Source organism: Manacus vitellinus, unplaced genomic scaffold (genome assembly GCF_001715985.3).
Source record: "Manacus vitellinus isolate BGI_N305 unplaced genomic scaffold, ASM171598v3 scaffold_1_pilon, whole genome shotgun sequence".
Classification (NCBI taxonomy): Eukaryota; Metazoa; Chordata; class Aves; order Passeriformes; family Pipridae; genus Manacus; species Manacus vitellinus.
The window spans coordinates 48928560-48950858 of NW_021939396.1; the positions used below are offsets into that span (position 1 = coordinate 48928560).

General features: G+C 40.6%; 1 protein-coding gene across 3 annotated transcripts in view; it reads right to left on the reverse strand.

The window, feature by feature from the left end:
- DLGAP1 (DLG associated protein 1) overlaps positions 1-22299 on the reverse strand; it is a 364067-nt gene that overhangs the window by 8494 nt on the left and 333274 nt on the right. For all 3 annotated transcript variants that reach the window (XM_008925543.2, XM_018081188.1, XM_018081195.1), the window contains 4 exons: positions 20670-21043; positions 17343-17434; positions 9663-10081; positions 362-453 (listed from right to left, as the gene is read on the reverse strand). In XM_008925543.2, coding sequence (XP_008923791.2) covers positions 362-453; positions 9663-10081; positions 17343-17434; positions 20670-21043 — 977 coding nt within the window. The remainder of the gene's footprint in view (positions 1-361; positions 454-9662; positions 10082-17342; positions 17435-20669; positions 21044-22299) is intronic.

The following is a 22299-nucleotide window of genomic DNA, read 5'->3' on the forward strand; positions in this document are numbered from 1 at the left end:
AACACATGGGAAAGCCCCACTCAGGAGATTTCTGATCCACCCTGAAAGACCTTAAGGTCTTTTTCCCCATCTGTGGACCCAGGAACTTGGGGGTCAACGGACAGATCTTTGCTCCTCTGAAGTCAGTAGCAGAGCCACGGTGACAGTTCACTCAAAGTTTTCTGCCTGTCATTATTTTAAGGCTCTCAAGCTATTGTGAAACTCATGCTGACTCTGACAAGTTTGAGTTACTCCTGAATTCATATCAAGGCCCTCACTGGAAAAACTGTCATGTTAGTCAAAAAATCAGTCTAGTTTACATAGGATTATTCACAGGGTTAGTAGAAGGCACACAACAATGTGTAGTAGAAAAATTACATACCAGGTTTTCTTCACAAAGTTCTCTGAACTGGTAAAATTTCTGGGCCATGAGAAGCTGGGCACTGCCAACTGCAGTTCGAATTTTCCCTAGAACTAAGAGAAAAAGAAAAGTAAGTCACCTTAAGTAAGTCACAGTAAGCTTTCTTTGCTATAGGTAGCTAAAAGCACAGAAAAAGAGAGGAGAAAGGTGCACAGTAGTCGGTTCTGGCTTTCAAAAAGTGTCTTATCTTTCAGTCACAGATTAGAGAGAAGCTGACAAATCTAAGGCCAGATCTCCACTAGGCAAAAATATGTGAAAAATTGCTGCATCTTACTCTCATTCCCCCAGTGAGACCAGTTGTATCCAGTTGCATTGACAGTGGCTAATCAAGAGCTTTTGCAGCCTCTATAGAAAGCTCACCAAAAATGTCACCGGTCGTCATCACTATGACCCAGGCTCAGGCTTTGAATATAAACCCACCTCCCCACACAAGGACATGCAGCTCTCAAACCCTGTTTGCTTCTACACCTCTCTTAGCAACTCAGGCCTTACTGTCAGGTGTAGCTGAGTGTTGCTATATCAGAGCCCCAGAAAGGGAACATTTAGTGCATGCCAATTAATCTCATTTGGACCTTATAAGTATTTTCCATGAGCACAATCTGAGGCTGCTTCTGCCTTTGAATTCAGGCAATCACACTTAAGGGAGCAATCACACCCTGGCTTCTCCTCCTTGATGGTGGTTTGGAGGGAGGTGTCAAAGAGTCCTAGCCCAGCTCTTGCACTGTCTGTGGACTCCTTTGTACTGACAGCTGGGTACTTACTGCCCCTTTAGACTGACCAGAGTGCTGTGAAGGACTGAAGTGAACCAAAGACAGCCCACAGTAAATGCTCTTGAAAGAGGGTCATACTGTTCTGGTTGCATTCAACCTCACTGAAACATTGTGCTTTTACTGCTTCAAGAGGTAGTAGCTGGGAATATACTACCCATAACCGAGGCATGGACTGGTGCATTCAGAGACGTTCCCTGGGGCTTTGCTGAGTTCTGGTCCAGGGGGAGACTCTGTGTGTACATGTTTCAATGTGTGTGTGTGTATGTGTGTGTACCTGTACCTGTGTGTGTACCTGTACCTGTGTGTACATGTGTGTACCTCTGTGTGTGTATGTGAAAATAGAAGCAAGAATGAAGAAACACAGCAGACAGACAGACATGGCCTCAGCTGGAAGTAGGACAGTGAATCCAGAAAAGAGAGTGTGAATTTGGGGACTGCTGATTGAAAGAAAATTGATACTATGAGCAAGAAAGTAGCTACTGGATTGTTTGAGACTTTCAATGCTCAGGAAAAGAAAAATAAAATTATGTTTATTCTCTGCCTATAAATAAACTGGTTGGTATCATGGATTTATCTGGCTCCATCATTAATTTTCCCTCTCAGCTTAAACAACTTATGATCCCCAATTTTCTGGTTAACGACTAATATAAAAATGAATTTGAAATTATTTTTAAAATTACCACTTCCCTGATGAAAAACATGAATGGCAGCCACTGTGTCACAATTTTCACTATCATTCATACTCAGAGATATTTTCATTGTCCCAGCCCTCAAATAAACACAGCAACTTTTCCATGATAAATTTACAGCCTGGATATATGAGAGAGGTGAAGAAAGAATAGGAAAAACAAAGAGATGAAGTGGCCTGCTCAAAGTGAGTGCATTGTTAGCAGAGCCCAGAAGAGATACTAAGCTGCCATCTTCTGCATGATCCTTTGGGCATGGTCACTTTTTGAATAAAAACTAACACAGCATTAACAGAGCTCCACTGGGGAAATACTGATAAGTAGTTTGACTTACCAGAGTGAAAAATAAATAAATAAATAGATATATACATAAATACATACGACTTTGCTATAACCCCTTCTAACAAAATTTTTAGGGTCTCATTGGTCCTGTGACTGGCTGCAGTGCTTGTGACCAGAATGCCACCATGCAGTGCTTGGTAAGAGAAAGGCCTCTCCAAGGGATTCACTTGTGAAGCCACATGCTAAGCAGACTGGCACAAAAACTCATGATAAACTGAAACCAGACACACAGTAATACGAAATCTCTGTTCTGCTCCTTCAAGGCAAATGGTTTTTCCTCAAGCAGCTTTAAAGCTCACTTTTAAGGCTGCTGAAGGAAAAGTGGGATGTGGAGTTCATTTATACTTCAGACATACAAAGAGGGGGGGAAAAGAAGGGGGAGGGAATAGAGTCTTTTCACATTTTTTTCAGAAACTATAGGAGAGAGCTCTGTGAACACACACAGAGCCCAGACTTTCATTTTGTTCCCAGAACTCGGCTCAGCACTGCCAGGAAATAGCCGTGAGCTGGAAGATTCACTAAGCAGAATATTTTCAGCATATTGCGCAGGGAGTTTTGCACACAACTCTCATTATTGTTAGCAAGGCTTGCGTGTCTAATTCTATGCGCACAGTGCTGAAAATGGACCCCTTGGTGTGTCTAGTCATTTATGCAACCCAATATGCAAACCACTCAACTGAAAGGACTTTTCAATAGTAGGAGGAGCTACTCCGGGAGCTTTCATGTGGTTCCCATTGTTATGAAAACTCTTCCCACTGAGTATATTTGGGAACAGCTGCCTCATCTGGAGCTTGGCCACTCTGATGCTTCCTAAGATCTGAGAAGGGGAGAAAAACGGTCTCTTGACTTCTTGGGACAGAAATAAAGAGGATGAGGTGGGCTCTTTCTGGAAACCTGCGCCAACTGAGCTGGAAATCACATCCCAAGCATGAAGAAATGTAAATACAACTTGTTGGTGATGGATGGGAATGTGCCTCTTTCTTTCAGGGAAGAAGAGCTTAATATTCAGAGATCCCAGCAGAGGGAAAAGGAAGTCCTTGTCCTTGGCTGCCTAGCGACTGGCTATTTGCCTAAAAACCATCATCCCAGCTGACTGCGGGATGCATGCTGATGCTGTTCTCTATTGTTGCCACTTCTGCTGTAGCTGTGGCTGTATCTAGTCAAGTGTCACTGATTCCTCGCCCCTCAAAAGCAAGGGGTCTGTTAATGTGCAACCCGTCAACAACCAACTCTGTCACGGAACTCAGGGGGGAAAAGAAACCCAAAAACAAAGCATGCGAAAAGCTGAAAGGAATCGCTCCAGAAGGCACAAAACCTTATCAATAGCCTAATTTTTGTTTTCAAACCCAAGCTGCTTTTAGTGTTTCAAGGCAGAGTGCTTACTCAGTCAAAACCTCCAGTGCCAAAGAGAAAGGCCAAGGTGTAGTGAAAAACCAAAAAGTAAAAATAGACTGATATTTCCTTAGAAGAAAAGCCTTCAAGGTTTGAAGCCAAATACCAAGAAATACATAGAATTGCAAAGATAATACTCAAAACACATCAGAAAAGAATTAGAGAAATTTTTAACAGCTAGGGAGATAGGGTACAGGAGGGAAAACATAAACATTCAAGTTGATGTGTTCAGCTAATAGGATACAAAGAAAATGTATAAAACCAAGCAACAAAAAATCCTGACCCATCAAGATGCAATAATAATGGATTTAAACACCTATATAATGTTATTCATGTCTGCTTTCTATTCCATACAGGGCTATACAGCACACTCAGCACTGGCGGATCTGAATGCCTTCCAGTAATGCATTAAGCAACATTATTAACATCCATCATACGCTTTGCTGTCACCCCTTCCCCAGAGGGAGAAGTGTGTGTACTGCAGTGTTTTGTTTTTATAGTTTGAATTTTTCCTTTTTTTTTTTTTCCTCCCTCCTTGCTTTGACCTCTCTTCCTTGTAAATCTCATTCTCTCATGTGGCAATTTTTTAAAAATAGGCAATTATGTCTATTCGGGAAGAACTGCTTCAGTATAGCTATTTGGACGGAATTCAGCTATCGTGGAGTGCCTTGTCACTATTACTGTTCTTAACTAGAGGTCGCAGAATGTTTTTCTAGGATAGACACATGCCAGTGAATTTCCTTGTGTCTCTAATCCCCAACGTGTTCTTTTAAAACATTCTTAAAAATAGACTTGGACTATGTGCTATTCAAGCAGTAAGTTCTTGCTTGGGTCTAAGAATTGCATAGGACCTGCTCTGAAATTGTAGAGCTCTATGTATCTCCCCCCTCCGTGTCTTCACAGGAAAAGAAATAAAACAACAAAAAAAGGAATTGTGAAACAAGCAAAAAATGGTGTTATTGTCATCTGCTCTACCTTGGAAGATGACTCTGTGTGTAACAAGAATAACAAGATATAAGAAAATAACAAAACCCACCTGAAGTCATGTGAAAAGTCATCACATGGAAGCCAGGGGAGTTTGGAGAAGGGGCAGCATTTTTTGGCCTTAAAACACCAACTGATGTATTTGCATTTCAACTTTGACAGCCCCAGGTTCTAACAAGTGACAAAAGAGGCATTTTAGGACTGTGACTGTAAAAAGCCCTTAATGTGAAAACACCTGGTTGATAGGCAGGGCCCAGGCTAGGGAACAGAATACCAGGGACTTGCTCATTGCACCCAGGAGCAAGTGGCAGGAACAACGGCTGAAATTACAGGGACACAGCCTGACATTTGCGTTTCAGATGTTGGCTGGGCACTATGCATATGAAGCAATTCTGCCATAGAGCTGTCACAATCCATTTCCAAGCCAGGATGGACCAGCATTTTAGCCTATTCATGTTGGCAGACCTACATTTAAATAACGCCAAGCATGACAAAAGCCAGGAAATTCAAAGTTAAAGCTACTGCTCAGGTCTTAAGCTCAGCTATTAAGGAGAAAACAGCCAAATGGAACAAACTAGGGAAGGAGTAGTTCTTGCTTTGAGTCATATACACTTATAGGAGTGATCTCACTGAAATTAATAGGGTTGTCTAGATGAGCAAATGCTGTTCATTTGGATTAAAGCAGTTTCCACGTGTTCTTTGACTTTCTTGGCTTTTATTAGCACACAATGTTTTTTTTCCCCTAAATAGATTATTTCCTTGCTTGTGGATTTCTCTTTTTGCCTTGCTGGCCTCTGGGCACTAGTAGGGCTTTCCTTGCTGACTTTCCTTGGAGAAACCCTGTGTATGGAGAAGTCCCTTTGGCGGAGAAAAGAAAACCAAAACATGAAAAGGATGAGTTGGGCATATGGCCAAAGGCATGTAGCCAGGGAGATTTCAGCAAGCCTCAGCCACATGTCAGGCTGGTGATCGTCCTCCTGCACGTCTTCCCCAGCCCACTGCAGGATGAGGCTGCCTTGCTCCTGAAGGTCAGGAGCCAAGATTGCTTGGGAAAACTGCAGAGGAATGGCAAGTGGTTTTCCTTGCTCGTGGCTGAGAGTGAACTCACAGTCTCCTTTCCTTTTGCCATGCACAGCTATTACAAAAAAAAGTACCTTTTCCTTAACTTTTTTCTCTTGCGTCTAGCCTTTACTCCCTAAGCTTTCCTTTGAAACTATCGAAACAAACCAAAACAGCAGATAGTGTGTAAGCACTGCATAAATTGCCAGAACTGGCTGAATTTGTAGGGGCTCTGATCCTAAGCAGTGAGGTTCCTGAAGATTTGAGGTCAACCTTTGTTCATGAACTAGCCCAGAGGACTATCATATGCATGCAAGAGAGTTATAATGGCATGTCTTGTCAGAGCCTTGTTTTTCTCTTTTGATTCTTGCTTGATTGGCCTGGTTTACCTCACCACTAAACCCACATTACACCTGACTTGTGGTGAATCAGGCCCACAGTTTACTTCCGATGATTATCTTACAGATTGCAGCCACAGTACAACCCCATGTGGAAGATAAACTTCTCAAGGGAGGGTTTGGGGGTGGCAAAATGAAACCCTCTCGTTCTTCCAAGAAGGTCAATGCCTCATGTGAAATTCAAACAACAGCAAAAAAATCCATCAAAAGCCAGGTTGAGGCCGTAGGAGTATGTTCTTGTGCCCACCACTACTGGGAAAAGAAGCAGTCAGAGCTGTGCAGGGAGCCAGGTCTGTTGCTGATAACTTTGTGTATAAATGGTTACAACAGGGACCTGAGCCAAAAGTCACCAACAACAGTGGTCAGGCTCTGACTATTTGAAATTTTGCAGGCGAGAGGTAGGAGGAGCAAGCAGACGGTTGAGGAGAAAACAAAAAAAAGGTCAACAGTTGATTTCACTTGAGGCCTGTCCAAAGTGTCAATCAACTCTCACAAGGTGTTTAGCCTCAAATGCTACACATCTTTTTCTTTTTTTATGAGAGCCCTAGAATTTGTAGCCAACTTCCCTGTAGCAGCAAAATAAACTGAAACCATATCAAGTATCCTAGTTTAAACTGTGAGTAGTATTCATCTACCTGTCACACATGCCAAGGCTTTATCAGAAAATTATTTCAGATAAAACCAGAATATACTGTACAATAAATAATTCATGGTAGAAGGGAAGCCACATTTCTCTCTATATTGGCATTTCATCGTGCAGCCACTGAACCACAGCTTGTTTTTATACAGAGCAGCAGACTCCATTTCCCAGCTAGAAACATTCAATCCCATCTGGTAGATTCATTCCCAGCTAGATAATACCCAACGTATCTATGTAACATACAAGCTACTGTCAAACAGCAGCGAGCCGTCTCCCTGAGACAGCTGTTCCGCACAAGGCCTGCATTGTCTGAGGGAAGCATGGATCGGTTTACGTGGAGCAACGGGGGGATGAGCCCTCTGTCAGCTGCCATGGCATCGAGAAAACCTCGCTCATCACACGTTCTCGTTATTTTGTTATCTGGCCAAACACATGCTGGGGATGTCAGGTTGAAAACAAAGGATGCATTCCTTGCTCTGGTTATATTTCACTAGGAAAAGCAAAGCAAACACACCTCTTCTCCTCCTTTCCTCCCTCTCTTTAAAGTTTATAGATGTATGAAAAAGACTTATTTCGGGACAGGGTTTGTAACAATCAGGCTTTTGTTTCTGGCACTGCTGAGCGGGCAGAGCGGCCCTGGCCATGTGTTTCTCCTTGGCACCAGGTAGAGTGGGGAGTGCTGAGCCGCGGCAGAAAGCCCCACGCAGCGTCTGTGGGAGGCAACTGCCACGTGCTGGAGCAGCTGACAGTGTCCCACCCAAATAAGTGCTTCTACAGTGACTACAAAACCCAGGTGACCCTTTTTCTCCTTCCATTTCCTGCAATCACAAGAAGTGCTGGTCAGGGAAGCGAAGAGGAGGAGTAATCTGCAGGACACATGCCATGTGCCCTGTAAGGAAGCATTGGGAATAGCCAGCTCAAACAGTCTATCTTCCCCATAATTGGCTCCTCCCACTCACTGCTCAAAGAAGAGCCCTTTAAAACTATCATATATCAAAGACACCAAGAAATTGAGAGAAAATTCTGTACACAGATATAGATGTTCTGCATCTATCAGCCTAGTAAAATTCACCCCATGTTCCTTTCCCCAAGATTAATAACTACTTTGGTGCACCAAAAAAAAATATTTATAGGTTTTTCCAGTATTATCAGTTCACAGAATGACAGAATAGTTTGACCTTTAAAGATCATCTAGTTCCAGCCCCCACTGCCATAAGCAGGGACATCTTCCACCAGACCAGGTTGCTCAAAGCCCCATCCAACATGGCCTTGAACACCTCCAGGAACGGGGCATCCACAACTTCTCTGGGCAACCTGTTCCAGTGCCTCACCACCCTTATCACAGAATGTTTTCCTTATGTCCAGTCTAAGTTGTTGTGGCAAAGAGAAAGCAATTGAGCTTTGTGGCTTAGACTTCTAAATATTTTGTATTTCCTACTTGTGTGTTCACACTTCTTTTTCAAGAATCTCATAGTTCATGAGGTTTATTTCTTGCATAGTAACAACAGAAACCCTTTTATTCTGATATGTGTTCAAAGAGATTTTTGAATGTATTGAAGATGTAAATTAAAAATGAGATTAAAATATTCTAAAACTTGGGCAATGTGAATTTGCTTTGAAGGTCAAACCTTCTATATTTTTCCTTCAGAAGAAATTGTTAGCCTACTATATAGCAGAAATTTTGTAGAAATATGAAACCTTTACATATCTTAAGGTTATCTCATACTTACCATTAAAAGTCAATTTCTAATTGCTTACAATAGTCACTATCTAGATCAAACTTTTTCATTCATTGGGTTGAATAGAAAGTTACAGCAGAAGTAGCTTATGTATTTCTAAGAATGTAATTTTTTTTTTCCAGTGTTAATTTCTTTCCTTTCATAAATCAAAAGCTTCACATCTCAAACAAATTCAAATGTCTGTCTTCTTGAGAGAAAGGTTTAGAAATTTTGAAGAAGTAGTCCTGGAGCTGAAGTAGTAGTCTTTGCTTTGGTAGGAGCTAATCTGGGGATCGTAAAAGTGTTACGTGTATATCCAGGAAAATATACTTAGGTGTGCCTAAATTATACAAAAACTGAATTCTCTACATGCAGCTGCTTCTCTAGAAGCTCCTTGCCAGAATTTGAAAAAGCTTCATTCACAGAGAGCATGCTCCTTAGCTCATAGGTTTACCTATGTCCAAAATTTGACAGCTAGCAATAGTACTGCTCCTTGTAATGGAAGTAAATGGAAAAAACTTCAGTTTTTACTGGGAGAAAAAAAATATGGACGGCGAAGCACATGTTAAGACCTTCTGCCCTAACTGGAGTGAATGAATAAGACGTGAGCTACTCAACCCTCAACCTTCTTAGCAATGAAGGCTTATTAGACATTTCCATTACATTACAGGTGGAATAATATTTTTGGCATCAGTGACAACTGAGATGTACTTTGGATGTGTGTGTTTTTTGACACACATAAGAGCTTGTTTTACTGGGACAATCAAAGTCAAATGAGAACAGCAAGGTAGATGAAGGGAGAGTGGAAGACAGAGAACAACTTGAAAGCATAACTGAAATCTCTTTCAGTTGGGACAAGCATTTAAATACTCTGATGTCAATCACCATCTGAAAAGGTAACCAAAATATGAATTTAATGAAAAGCAACTACAATCTGTTAAATTATATTCTAAGGTTATGAGAAGTGATTTCAAATGGAAGACTTAAGAAACACTAATACTACAGGATCCCGAACCACGCTCTCCTAATTATCCATCGAACTATGCAATCCCAAAAGCTAATACCACTGGAGTTTCAGAAGTGCTGAGCATTTGCATTCCCTGTCAGCTTTAATAAGGATTATTACATACATACATACATACAGTCCTTTTGAGAATCACAACCATAGTTTCATTAGCTAAATAAAAAAGGGCACAATACAGAATTCACTGGGGTGAATTTGACCGATATTAAATACTTTGCAGTTGAAATATTATTGTATGCAGTTACTTACTGTCCTCAGGTAAGTTGTTTTCACGTTCTTCTCTCTCCATCTGTTGGCACCAACCCTCCATACGATCTCTCTCTGCCTGAAGTAGCTTCAGAAACCAGTGGCCATCGCGTGGGCACACTGACCTTTGAACAGCTTCCAGAGGATCTTCAGTAATAGAGTCAATCCAGGGGTCAGGAGGAGGTAAAATTGATGGATCAAAATCTGTCTCAAAGTCATCATCCACTGCACATGCATGGTAATGGTTTCCTGACCCTTGTATGCTAACGGTAGAGGTGCTTGCATCTCGGGAAAATTGTCTTGATATTTGTCCAGAACATGTATTGTCCTCTTGAGGGTCGATTATTTCAAAGTTCTCATGGAAATCCAGGTCTGCTTGCACGGCTGTTGTTACACTGTTAGATCGCGTAAACCTGCGAAAGCTTTGGAGAGCACAAACAGAGCATGTTTAGAAAGCTTTTTCTGGGTAGCTCAGTGAGGAAGGAATTATTCAGATTCTGCCACTCTTCTTAAGACTGGCAGTCACACCTCACAATACTACACCCAGGTGTTTTTTCTTGAAATGATCAGCATAACCTTTTTTTCTCATTGCAAGCAAACAAACAAGCATCTCTCTTTTTCCACCCAAGCTCACTGTTAATTGAGGCAAGTACCTCTAATTGTTGTGCAGTTTAACAAAGGCAGAGGCTAGCCCAAGAGGCAGCTAACACTGTCAGTAGCTCAGGATTTTAGGTTACTGATTAATGAAAAGTTAAAGGGGCCCAATTTTCAGAAGTGGTTTATCTTCCAATTTTTAAAACTCACACCTCTTTGAAGTTACACATCCAAACTCACAAGTCACATTTAAAAATCATACATATGAGAGTGATAAGAGAGTAATAGCAATGAGTCTACTATCTAAATAAAATTATACATTCCATTTATTAAAAAAAAAGTGTTTTTAACTCAGATAAGTATTTTTATTGCTTCTTCATAATTAAGTGTCTGCCATCTCTTAAAATTTTAGTGCCCACTACCAGCACTGAGATATTTTGGTTTTTTACATACAGTTTCAAAATGGTCTTCTCTATTTACCAAAGCTAGCATGCTGCCTCTGTCTATGTTACCCTCACTGTGGTGGCTGCTACCCTGTAGGTAGGTTCCTTTCACCTTGCATAGTTTCTCTGTGTTGGACCTTCTGAAGGCAGAGAACAAACCCTGAGTGTAAAGGCAAAAACAGGGGAGAGAGGAGGTTTGGGGATTTGGGTTTTTGGATGGGTTTTCTTTATATAAGCAGCACTCCAATTTCTGCAGTCCAAGGCATCTGAGGTGAAGAGACTGACAGAGGAGGAATAGAGGGAAGTGTAAAGAGTGAGAGATACTTAATGTTGTTGCAGGGGGTGGTAGAGGGAGCAGCAAATTGTGGTGGGAGACACCTGTCTCACCCTATGATGAAAAAGAAGGTAGAACCGTAAAGTAGTTAACATAGATGTTTCTTATATTAGTAATATTCAGGCTTCAGAATTAACACAGTTTTTAACTGAATAAGGACAGATTCCTACTGCTTCTTCTTACTTACTCAGGATGCCTGTGCACTTATGCAGCTAATTTGTTCACAATCTCACATCTGCACTTGAAACTAGTTTTAGGACCCATTTCCCTGTGATGTTTTGGCTGTTTTGCCCTTGCCAGTTTTATTTTAACTTGAGGTCAAACAGCAATGAAAATGCTGAAGAGATGGTGGAGATGGAGACTGGGCATGATTTCACTCCCTTTCATTTAAATTCTACCTTCCACTGAAGAGCAATAGCTAATTAGACAAGTACAACTGACAGAAAAATTTCATCAAGTATATTTAGTTTGCATTTGGGGAGGGAGGAGATGGAAGGATAATGAGGGAGAATTTAATGTCCTGTATACCTGGTGCATCCAGTTAGCTCAAGAGGAGTGCAGCAGACTTCGAGGAGGACCATAATAGGTCCTGCTGATAGAGGAAATTAGTGGCTGTTGATCTGGGGCTTTCAGAGGAGGAAAGCAAAGCAAAACAGGAGTTGAGAAAGGTTATCCAATTAAAAGAAAAAAAGCCAATTCCTCTGCAGAAGAAAGCTCAAATTAACTTCTCAGCCACACAGATCCCTGGAAAATTTTACTAATAAATTATATACATATTTCATTTTATAATGGCCTAGAATTCAAACATTTTATCATAGTGCCTGCTGCTGATGATTCTTTTGAAACAGGTATTGTTAAACGATGAAAAAGACATAGTTATGCCACTGTAGTTGTGCACAATATGCACCAGCAAACTGAAAAGTATGGAGTGAGCATTTTCAGCTTGGTAGTATTTATCCTTTGGCAAGCAGAGAAAAGCATTTTTCTAGGGACTGATATAGCAGAAAAAGTTAGAAAGAGAAGACAAGGATCATTGAAGAGATGGTATGATTTCCATAGGAGAAAATGTTTAGATGGCTGAAGAAGACTATGAGAGACCTGTGAAATCCTGACCAGGTGATGTTTCACTATTTCTCAGAGTGCAATAACTGTGGGGAGGAAAACAGCAAGCTGCAAGGCTTAGAGGTCTAAAGATCTACATCTAGTGAAAGGAAGTACTTCTTCACACAATATGTAATTAAATTGTCACAGAATCCTGGGAAAACCAAAGGTAAAAATAGGTTCAAAGAGGATCTGATCAAATTCACAGGAGATAGATCCAGGAAGAGCCATTACACAGATGTCATATCAGGCATAGGAAGTCCCTGAACAACAGAATACTAATTTGGGAATGTCTACTGGGAGAAGTAGTGTTTAATACACACTTTATACTTTACAGACACTCCTTTACACTTTTCCTAAGTATTTGCTACTAGCCCCTGGCAGAGAAAAGCTTGTTTTTTTAATACAGCTATTAGTGGCTAGAAAGACACTAGCTTTAGGCTGACATTACAGTGAAAATCTATTGGTCCAATCTATGCTATTGTTTTTAGAAATTGCTTTAATTTGGCCACCAACCTGACAAATCCCTTATCTGCACTGAATTGTGTGCGTGCAAACACACACACAACACAAAACCACAACACAGGCACATGCTCACACAGGATTTCTTTTAAGGTATTTAGTCAGGGTTCACTGAGATCCAAGTGTAGTGTTCCACACCTTCCGTACCACTGGAGAGAAAAGCAAATGCCTTAATCCAGGCTCGCTCTTCTCCATTCCCCTATCTCCACATCACAGCCACCTTCTGCTTTACCCAGAGTCCTAAACTCTGATAGCCTTCTGTTTCAGATGACCATTTGTATTTTCAGTAAACACTCTGGCTTCTCAGTGTACAGCAAAACCCAAATGTGAAAACATCAAGGTGTACTTGACAGGAGGATGTCTTGCTGGAGGCACTACATTTCAAGTCTTTCAAGAGTGTACTCTTACTGGGTTCAATATTAGCTCATACCACCGAAACTGGACTCTGCTTAACAAATGAAATAGAACGACCTACTTTTTTTGCCTTTGTTTTATCTATATAATAGTATTCTACAGGCTTGCTTGACAGATTCTTGGCACTGGATTATGTAACCTATCTTCAAAAGAAAAACAACTTGGCAATAGAATATAGCATGAGTTCAAAATTAAAAAAAAAAAATATGTCCAAGGAAATGTATGTTGAATAAAATGGAAATGCAGGAAGGCACCCACTATCTGCCTGCCTCCAGCTCATCTATACAAAATGCCTAATAGTTGGTAATTTTAGCCTCTGACACAGCTTCCTCACTCATTTTCAGGATGTTTCACACTTGCAAAATACTGTCTGCGTCCCACATGAGCCTTTTTTTATTGGCACTCAGTTAAAGTTTCCTACTATAGGAATGCTGCTGAAGCTAATGCCTAAGTTTTCACTAATTCTACTACATAAAACATTCACAAGTCTACAAAAAAAAAGTTGTCATAAGTTGCTGGTAATTGTTAAAAACAAGGTTTGCTTCTTCCTTTGCTTTCAGGTTTGGCCCTTTTGTACTCAGTTGTGCCCTGCAGGCACAAGATGTAATAATTACAGCTTCAGAGAACTGCAGCAGATATCTGGCCTAAGGTGCAGAAAGCCATGAAACCTCAGACTGGATAAACCAGTATGGAGAACAACAGAACGATGTGTTTTGAACAACAACAACATGGTCACTTGTTAGCATTCAAGTCTCAGCTTCTACATCTTCTTTTGCTTTCTTTTGCAGAACGTTTACAATTCAACTTAGAGAACTTATTTCAGTCCTAAAAAAAAGACTAAATCCAACACCCCAGAGAAGATGCACGTTTCAAACCAAGTGATGCATGGTGAATCTCAGAGGCACTTACATTAAATTCAGTCTGCCTTACTTTACCCATTGGCTGTACTCTTCTCAGCTGTGGGCTTCTCTGCTAAGGTTGCAGCTGCTGTCAGCAGAACAAAACAAACTGCAGAAGGAATTAGCAGATATGGTACCATGTCTTCTAATGGCCAGAACAATATTCCTGCTCCAACCCCATTCCCTACAGCAGTGTTCTTACTTCAGAAACTACTATTGTTTCAGTATTCAAAAATACTTATGATGGCAAATCAAGTACAATTACCAGCTGATGGTACATCTAGACCAATGAGCAAGGCAATTTTGGGGATGAGAATGTAATGGGAGGAGGTATAGTGGCAGACAAGTTAAAATGCAAGAGAGACTAAAAGTGATTATAGATCTGTGGGACTGAGAGCCCCTTGTTTAAGAAGGATGCATGCAGAATATATTACTTCTTTTTCTCTGGGTCATTAGAACTGGTTGACTTCTAACTGGTTGATTTCTAACAATTCAATTATCTTCTGTAAGTGAGAAATTGAAGGTGGTCCTTTGAGGTCAAGAAGTCACAGGTAGAGAGAAAGGACAAACAGAAATGGACAGAAATGGAAGTGCCCTGAGATTCCACTGATCAGCTTCATTAGATATACATTTCAAAATTGCCCTGGAAGGGGTAGGTCATGTAGGGAAAGGGGAGGAATATTTTGGTTAGGGTTTTGTCAGCATCATGGTGAAGATCAGGTGAGAGATAAGACAGTAACAGCAGGAAGATCACGAGGCGAAAAGAACTGCATACCAATTTTTTTCCCAAGAGAAGGACTTGACAGGGGTACTCTATAAATGCTAGAAATCACAGAGCTGCAGTTAGGGAATGGGCATGAAAAAGATTATTGAGACCAGGCAGCATAAAGAACTGATGATAAGATGAATATCAGTGATTGATCCAGTTGTAATGTGGTCAGGTAGCAGTAGGCATGCTTTTCCTTTGAGCAGTACAAGAAGGGTAGGCGGACTGAGGCATTTGTCTTGGCAGGAAGCCCAGGTTACAGAGAATGAAGGGCCAATGAAAGGTCTGAGTCAAGATGGAATATTGAAGAGAGAGAGCTGTCCTCTGAAGATGCTCTGTTTTTACGTTACTTAGATCAAGAAATGGAGGTAAAACCTTTTGCTTATTTGGTCCAAGCAGAGAAGCAGAAATATTTAAAAGGACATGAGGAGGTAAGACTCCTTAGTGTAAGAATGACAGTTGTATGAGGTGAGGGAAAGGGGGAGGAAAAAGCAGGAAGCAAAGAAGAGGATTGAAAGTGTGGTAAGCTTTTGGTGCATTAGGCAAAGAGCTTTCTTATTTTGTAACAGTGCACTTAATAGCTTAGGCTGGCAAGGAAACATGATCAATTTACTGTATTTATCCCTTCTGCAGTGTCATTCTTCTCATTTTATACTTATTTAACATTTCTGAAGACTGGAATATTTTTTAAAGCATTAATTTCTCAAAGATTCAACTCAAAAGGGCTTTTTTAGGCTTTGCAGATGTTTTGGTGCGGGGGCAGTGAAGAATGCACTGTATTTACAATTCTATTCCTGCAACAGATAATCAATATATTGTGCCCTGCTGTGTTTGGGGAAAAAAAAGAATATAAGTGCCCAACTGTGATGATAAGCCCTTTGTGTCTTGAGTGCACTCATTTTCTAAGGATTAGGGGCTGTCCTTTATCAGCCGGTTCATTTCTGAAAGTCCATGATAGATTGCTTCTTGCCTGTCTGCTCCAAACAGCAGCAAGCTCAACTTTATCAGCAAGGAAACCCCCAAACACAGCTGCCAGAAAGTAATGCAGAAATATTGCTTTCTTAGGGCAGACTCTCACAGGCAAATCTTACGTTTTTCTCTGGAGCAATAAAAACTGCAATAGAGAGAGGACTTTGGAAGTAAGGTATTTACAAACAGCCATTTCTTTCTTTCTTTGCGGGGAAGGGGAGGGTTGGGCTTTTGGGGTAGTTATTTCCTTTGTGCTCTGGCTGAAGTGAAATGGTCCTTCAGCATCTATTCTAGTGTGCTCATTTATCTAGCTGGAAGAGTTGTGGGTAAATAGGGCTAAGGTCTAACATAAAGAAATGTCTAAAGCAAGAGATGTTTTAGCAGGTTAATGAGGAACTTGGTAACAGCCTAGCAGGGTCATTGCAAAATCACATTTCTTTTTGCTGAAATCACTTTAGCCTTTTAAAACCACAAGAAAATACTCTGATACTTGACAGGAAGATATGATTGAATTGAAAATGGTGTAGACAATGTGTTACTTTGGAGTATTTTTAGCAGATGTAGGAAAAAAACAGTGCAAAAAAGGACATCTCCACTTGCTCCTGCAGTTGCGAGGCAGAGGAGAGAGAGGGCCCTAATTTTGTCAGCTCATATTTGCTCCACCCAGATTTTCTCTGAAGAGATTTCAAGGGTGACTCCTTCCTCATTGACCACCGAGGCTTTTCCTACGACACATCATGGTACAGAGAGTTATCAAGAAAATGGCTCCAGGACTGAAAAGTTTCACCATGCCCAAGTGGGTTGCAAAAAGCATGCAAAGACTTGGGTGGGTGCTTAGAGCCACAGCAACACTGGGCAGGCCTGCACATTCAGAGGCAAGGGGAGAGCCTGGCTTTTCTTCAGCCCCTGAGTCCAGTTTTTGGCAGGAATTAAAATCTGCAGTTGTGGTCAAGCACTCAAAAACCTTATGCGACTGGAAAGTGCTATGTCCAGTTATGCTGCCCTGCAATGTAACTGCAATTTGTCATCAGAAAGCTCTTTGTGCTTCTGCGACAACTGTTCTGGTTTTTTTTTTTCTTTTTAAAATTTTTCTCAGACCATATTTGTTTACTGATTCGTGGTATACTGCACACTGGAGAGAGAACCGAGTTTTGCAGGCTTGCTTTGCAATCTCAACAATTTTTTTGCAAGGGAGCAATTGTAATACAGAGATGTCTGGGAGAGATACCTGAGTAAAAGCAATCACTTTGGCTCTGCCACTGCACTGCTACACGTGCCTGACATTATTCTGCTGAAAAACAAGGTAAACTTTTCTGCATAATTTCCATGCTGCTGCAGCCATCTCAAGTCTAATACCCCAGCTGGAACACTGTCCACTGTTTAGGTAGATTTCCTGAGGAAAAAGAGCTTATTACAAGTGTATGTGGCACTTCTCTTCCAGTTCTCTCACTGGTCCTGAAAAATCCCCTCCGAGAAATAAGAGCTACAACATTTATAAGACTCAGCTTTTCAGCTGGGTGATCTAACAATTCATCCAGGAAGCAGGCTTATGTGGTCATGGGGTCAGAGGAACTAGGGCTCTTAAAAATTAGTTGTGACATAATTATTTACTTTAGAAAAACAGTATTAACTTTTACTCACCACTTCTCCTCCTCTACTTGAACTCCTATGGACTGGAACTTACTGGTTGCTTTATTTTCACCCGGTGTGGTGGATTCTTCAGCACCATCAACCTCAAAAAAACCAGAACACAGCAGCTAATTATAATGCATTTTAGCAGAGATATCACCCAGCTACTTGCAATTTCTATGGAGTACAACTATGAGTGTCTGCACATAGAGGTTGTATCATGAGTTCCTTCATCTAGTCAGATAGCTTGTCTGTGGTGTGCTCATTTCTGATGTTATTAGTGAATGTTCATAATTCCTGTTAATTATTTCTGGTAAGTCAACATTCAGCTTGCAATATGCAGATGGAGTTTATTCAGTATTTTATGGAGGCTGGATGCTCACATTTGTCAGAGCACATCTCTGAGCAGTTATAACTTCAGTTATTGTGCTCCACCATGTCTGATTTTACCTTCTAGTCTGTATGTGCAGGCATATGTGAACTCATGTCAAAATTATGTATTTATTTTGTTTAAATGTTAGTGCCTTGAATCAGAGCAGAGGTCTTTCCTCCCCTTTTCCCTCACCTCATACAACTGTAATTCTCACACTAAGGAGACACCCTGTACAGACAAGATTTAAAGAAAGCAGATATGACTCTTAGGTGCATTTTCTTTACTCCTTCATCATGCAAACAGGTGTCCCCAGGAGCACAGGGAGGCACTTTATACCACATGTCCATCTCCATAAGCAGTGTAGTTGTAAATTCCCAATGCTATGTATAACACTGTTAGTTATAAAAGAAAAAGATTTCCAGCAAATAGAATCTTTGGGCCACAACAGCATCATGAAGTGATCTGTGGATCCACACTGACCACGGGTGTACAAAATCTCCAGCTGTAGTTAGTGGCTGTTCCATCACTAAGTAAGCTGCTTCTTGAGAGCCACTTGAACAGCCTATGCAGGAAAAGTGCTCAATGAGGGACAGGAGTTACAGAAGCTGTTCTCTGAAGTGAGGTACTTACCTGATAGGAGGCCTCTGGGGAGATAACTACACCTTAAATCCCATAACTGACAGAGTGAAGCAACTTTTTGATGGAAGGGTTTTTCTTTGTTAACTGTGCTTGTTTGCTAAACAGATTTACAGCAAAGGCTTGCGATGTCCTTGGAGTGACTGAGGGGCGCAGAGGACACTCATGGAGGTTCATCGTAAGTGCACATTAGGTTTATTTGCTAGAGGAGGAAACAAACTAAGAATATGCCTCTGGCTAATGCAGCTTGACCTGCTCTACAGAGATGGATCAAACTATAATTAAAGTGTGTACTTGGTCTGACTTCAGACTAAGCCTGAACTAGGCTCCCTTTACAGTCAGTGGAGAGAAACTGACTCTATACTGCCAGTCAGAGGACTGAAAGTGTACTTACCTACTTTAGGGCAGTTGTTTGTAAGAGAAGTTATTTCTGGCATCAACAGCTATCTTATGGTATTTCTACTCCCACACTACCCCTTCAGCTGTACCAGCATGATTGCTTGTGCAATGATGCTGCAAAATGGATGAGACAGCATAGTGAAGTAGTTTTCTTTTATTTGTGAAGCCTCTCTGACTCTAAAAATTTCACTGATGGCCACAACTGTGAGGGTGGCACTGTACACAGGCAGGAAACTTATAAGGCTGTATTGCTGCCGAAGGTTTTGCTTCATGTAACCACAGCTTTAGGGATCTGCATTGGTTTGTACACAAAACCTATCCTGGCAGACTTTCATTTACCATCCCCAGAAAGCTTTAATGATTGTTTCATATGATTATATTGGTCACCTGTAAACTTAAAAGTTTAAGAGGTAGATTTTTGAAGGCTTGGACATGTTTTGGAGCTCTGTTTTCCTCAGATCTTAGGAAACTGAGGCCTCTATACCTTTCAGAAGCAGCATTTGTTACTTACAACACTACCTTAAGAAGAGACAGCAGTGAGACGGTCTCTCAAGAACCGTGATTCACATTACCGTTGTTCCTTTTGGCTTCTGCAAACATGGAAATTACTTCCTTGTACCCATTATTTTTCAGGGTGTTTCTCTGCTAAGGAGTCTTTGTTTCTTTGCTTGGTAAAGCAAGGGATTACAATAATAAAATGGCACCTTTGTCTTGGCTGGGAATGTGAATAAGTAATAGAAGAGCTTTCCTCTATCCCTGTTCCACCTGGACCTTGCTCCTGTATTTTAACACTGAACATCAGCCCTTCTTTCAGAATATATCCAAAACAAACAGCTGTGAAGCAGAAAAGGTCTACAACAAAGGCAGTGAACTGAACCCACAGGCGATAGTAATTATTCCTCTTCCAAGAAGAAATAAGAGAAAAGTCATAGCTTCTCCAGGAGCTGCCCCTGGAATGGCATACTTCAACAGAATGCCTCTCATCTATCTCATCAGGCTGATACAGAGATTTCACAGCAAATTCTTAGGCTTTGCTAATCAGATAAGCCTGTCCAGGCACATAGTGCTGTGCTTACAACCACCTTCTTCAAGAAAAAAACCATCATGGCTTCTTGTGAAGGCTGATAAACTGTGGATTGCTATTCTATTTGCTTGGGATTCATCTCTCATCAAAACCTGTGTTGATTCTCAGTTGATTTTAAGTTCAAGCACTTTGTTGCAAAAGCTAATCCTGCAAGCAGATAGTCAGGAGTCCTATGAACATTTTTTTTGTGGGGGGGAAGGGGGATGTTTAGGAAAGATTAATTAAGAAAGCAGATTACGTTGGTCTAGTTTATTTGCTCTTCTCCTTTCTGTAAACAGGAATGAACTTTGGCGGGGTTATTTTTCTTGTTTGTTTCCACTAGAGGTAAGAAAATGTAATTTTCTTTAACAAAGGCAAATCAGAAGGAACTTATCTTCTGCTCTTGAGGGTGAGATAGGAACAATGCTGCCTCATTCAAGTGGCTACCAGTCATTATGAAATGCATGAATAAGCAGCGACAATTAATTCAGTGAGTCTGGACGAAAATATTTTTTGGGTGATAGTGTAATGTAAATCATTGTTTTACACATTCCCTTTCAATGATTTAATTCATGCCTTTCTGACCCCCGCTGTGTTATGATTCATAGATTAGTGCTCATGTGTATAATTTAACAGAGCTGAATAACAAGCAGCAAGAAGACTTAAACAAATCCTTGCATCTGATGTTTTTATGATAAATTAAGAAAACATCATTAGTACCACGCAGAATGATTATGTTGATGCAATTTCTACATAGGTACCTGTCAGGACAAGTATAAAAATACATAAAACATTGTATAATGAGCAGTAAAACAGATGTAGAAGTCCAAAACAATGGCAGGCAGATTATCCATGCCATGTACTGTACCTGTATTCCAATAGATAAGCATCTGTTTTTCTTGAAGTGGTCCTTCTTCCTATCTTCTACTGCAACAGTGGCAATGGTTGTGGTGGTGGTGACTGTGGCAGTGTTGTTCCCTACATGTTGACTTGCAGGGCCATGGATCTGTGCATTGGCAGCTTCGATAGCAGCTGTCAGCGCCTTCATACTATCCAAGCTTTCTGTGGAGTTGCTAAGTCCAGACTGACTGATGATATCTCCCCTCTGCCCATGCCCATCCATATATGCATCTTGGGCAGACTCTGTGCTGCTCTGGGCTGTGATGGAAATAAATGGTTTGGTGGTAGTTCTTGGTGGGACTGGAGGCGGTGTCTTCTTATAGGTGGTAATGCAGGATGACACTAGAAAAAACATATGAGAGTTCTTGATTTATTGATGCTGCAGGGAAAATGGATGCAAATATGATATCAATGCATCAGTAAGCATGGACAGAGCAGAGATGAGGAGGAGTCTGAGAGCCAAAGAGCCCCCAAAAGCTCCAATCTAAGTGCCATGGAAATGCCTTGCCTATCAGTGTCTTCTATTCCTCCTAACATGAGTAGCAGAATTGCCAGTAGAGAAAATAGAGAAAGAAAGTACCTATTTGCCAAGTTCCTCCTTGGTCTTTTTAGGATTATTTTCCTCAGTATATTTTCTCCTAACTGCTTTAAGTACCATGGGAACAAGTCCTCCCACCAAAATGTTTGTTCTGCTCATGGCTCCCAAACAAGATTCACAAGGATAAATCTCCAACCACCTATCCTAGCAAAATTGTACTTCAAGCAATTTTACTGCAATTATTTTTTGTCTCTCCACCCTGTCCTGTTATACTTACCAAGCTTTTGCAGAATTTTAACTACATTTTTCTGATCAGAGAGAGATTCCCAAATCATCCTATCAAAGTTTGTTAACACTCACCATGCTTGGACTTGTGTATTTCTTTCTATAAAATGTCTCACTTGTTGCACAGACTTCTCAAATACTTTGAAATGATTTGTAAGCTGCAGAGGACATATTTAAAAGAACATTTTGCCATGCTTAATTTCTCATCATAAATATAACATCAGTTCTAGAAAAAAAAATCACTTGTTTTTACACATAGGGAATTAGTGTAATGAAGTCAACAGTTAAAACCTGTCAGTCATTGGGCCTACTTAAAGAAAAGTATAAATATAAATGTTTGCAACAAAAAAGGCGTTAATAAAACTTTATGAGAACTCTTCATATTTTGAAGGCCATGCTTTCTTTCTAAGAGCTGCTATATGGATTTAGAAGCTTAGCTTGAAGTTCTCAGGTTAAAAATTATTGTTCTGTGTACACAGAATTACATGCAGAAGGCACTACATAGAGATAAAAACATCGTCTTTTAAGGGTTAGTTGGCAGCTCTGCATTACTGAAGTCCTGGAATGCTTTCAAGTGAGGAAAGAAAGCCCATTAAGAACAAAAAAACAACCATGATATGCTCTATTTTTTAAGAAAATAAATGCAGGCATGAACCTGTGCAAAGTTCAGACACAAACATGTTAACATAAATTCTTATTAACAGTAATCATATGGCTAGAAATGATTCATCAGATCATTTTAATTGGCAGACGTCTATGCCACCCACATAAAAGG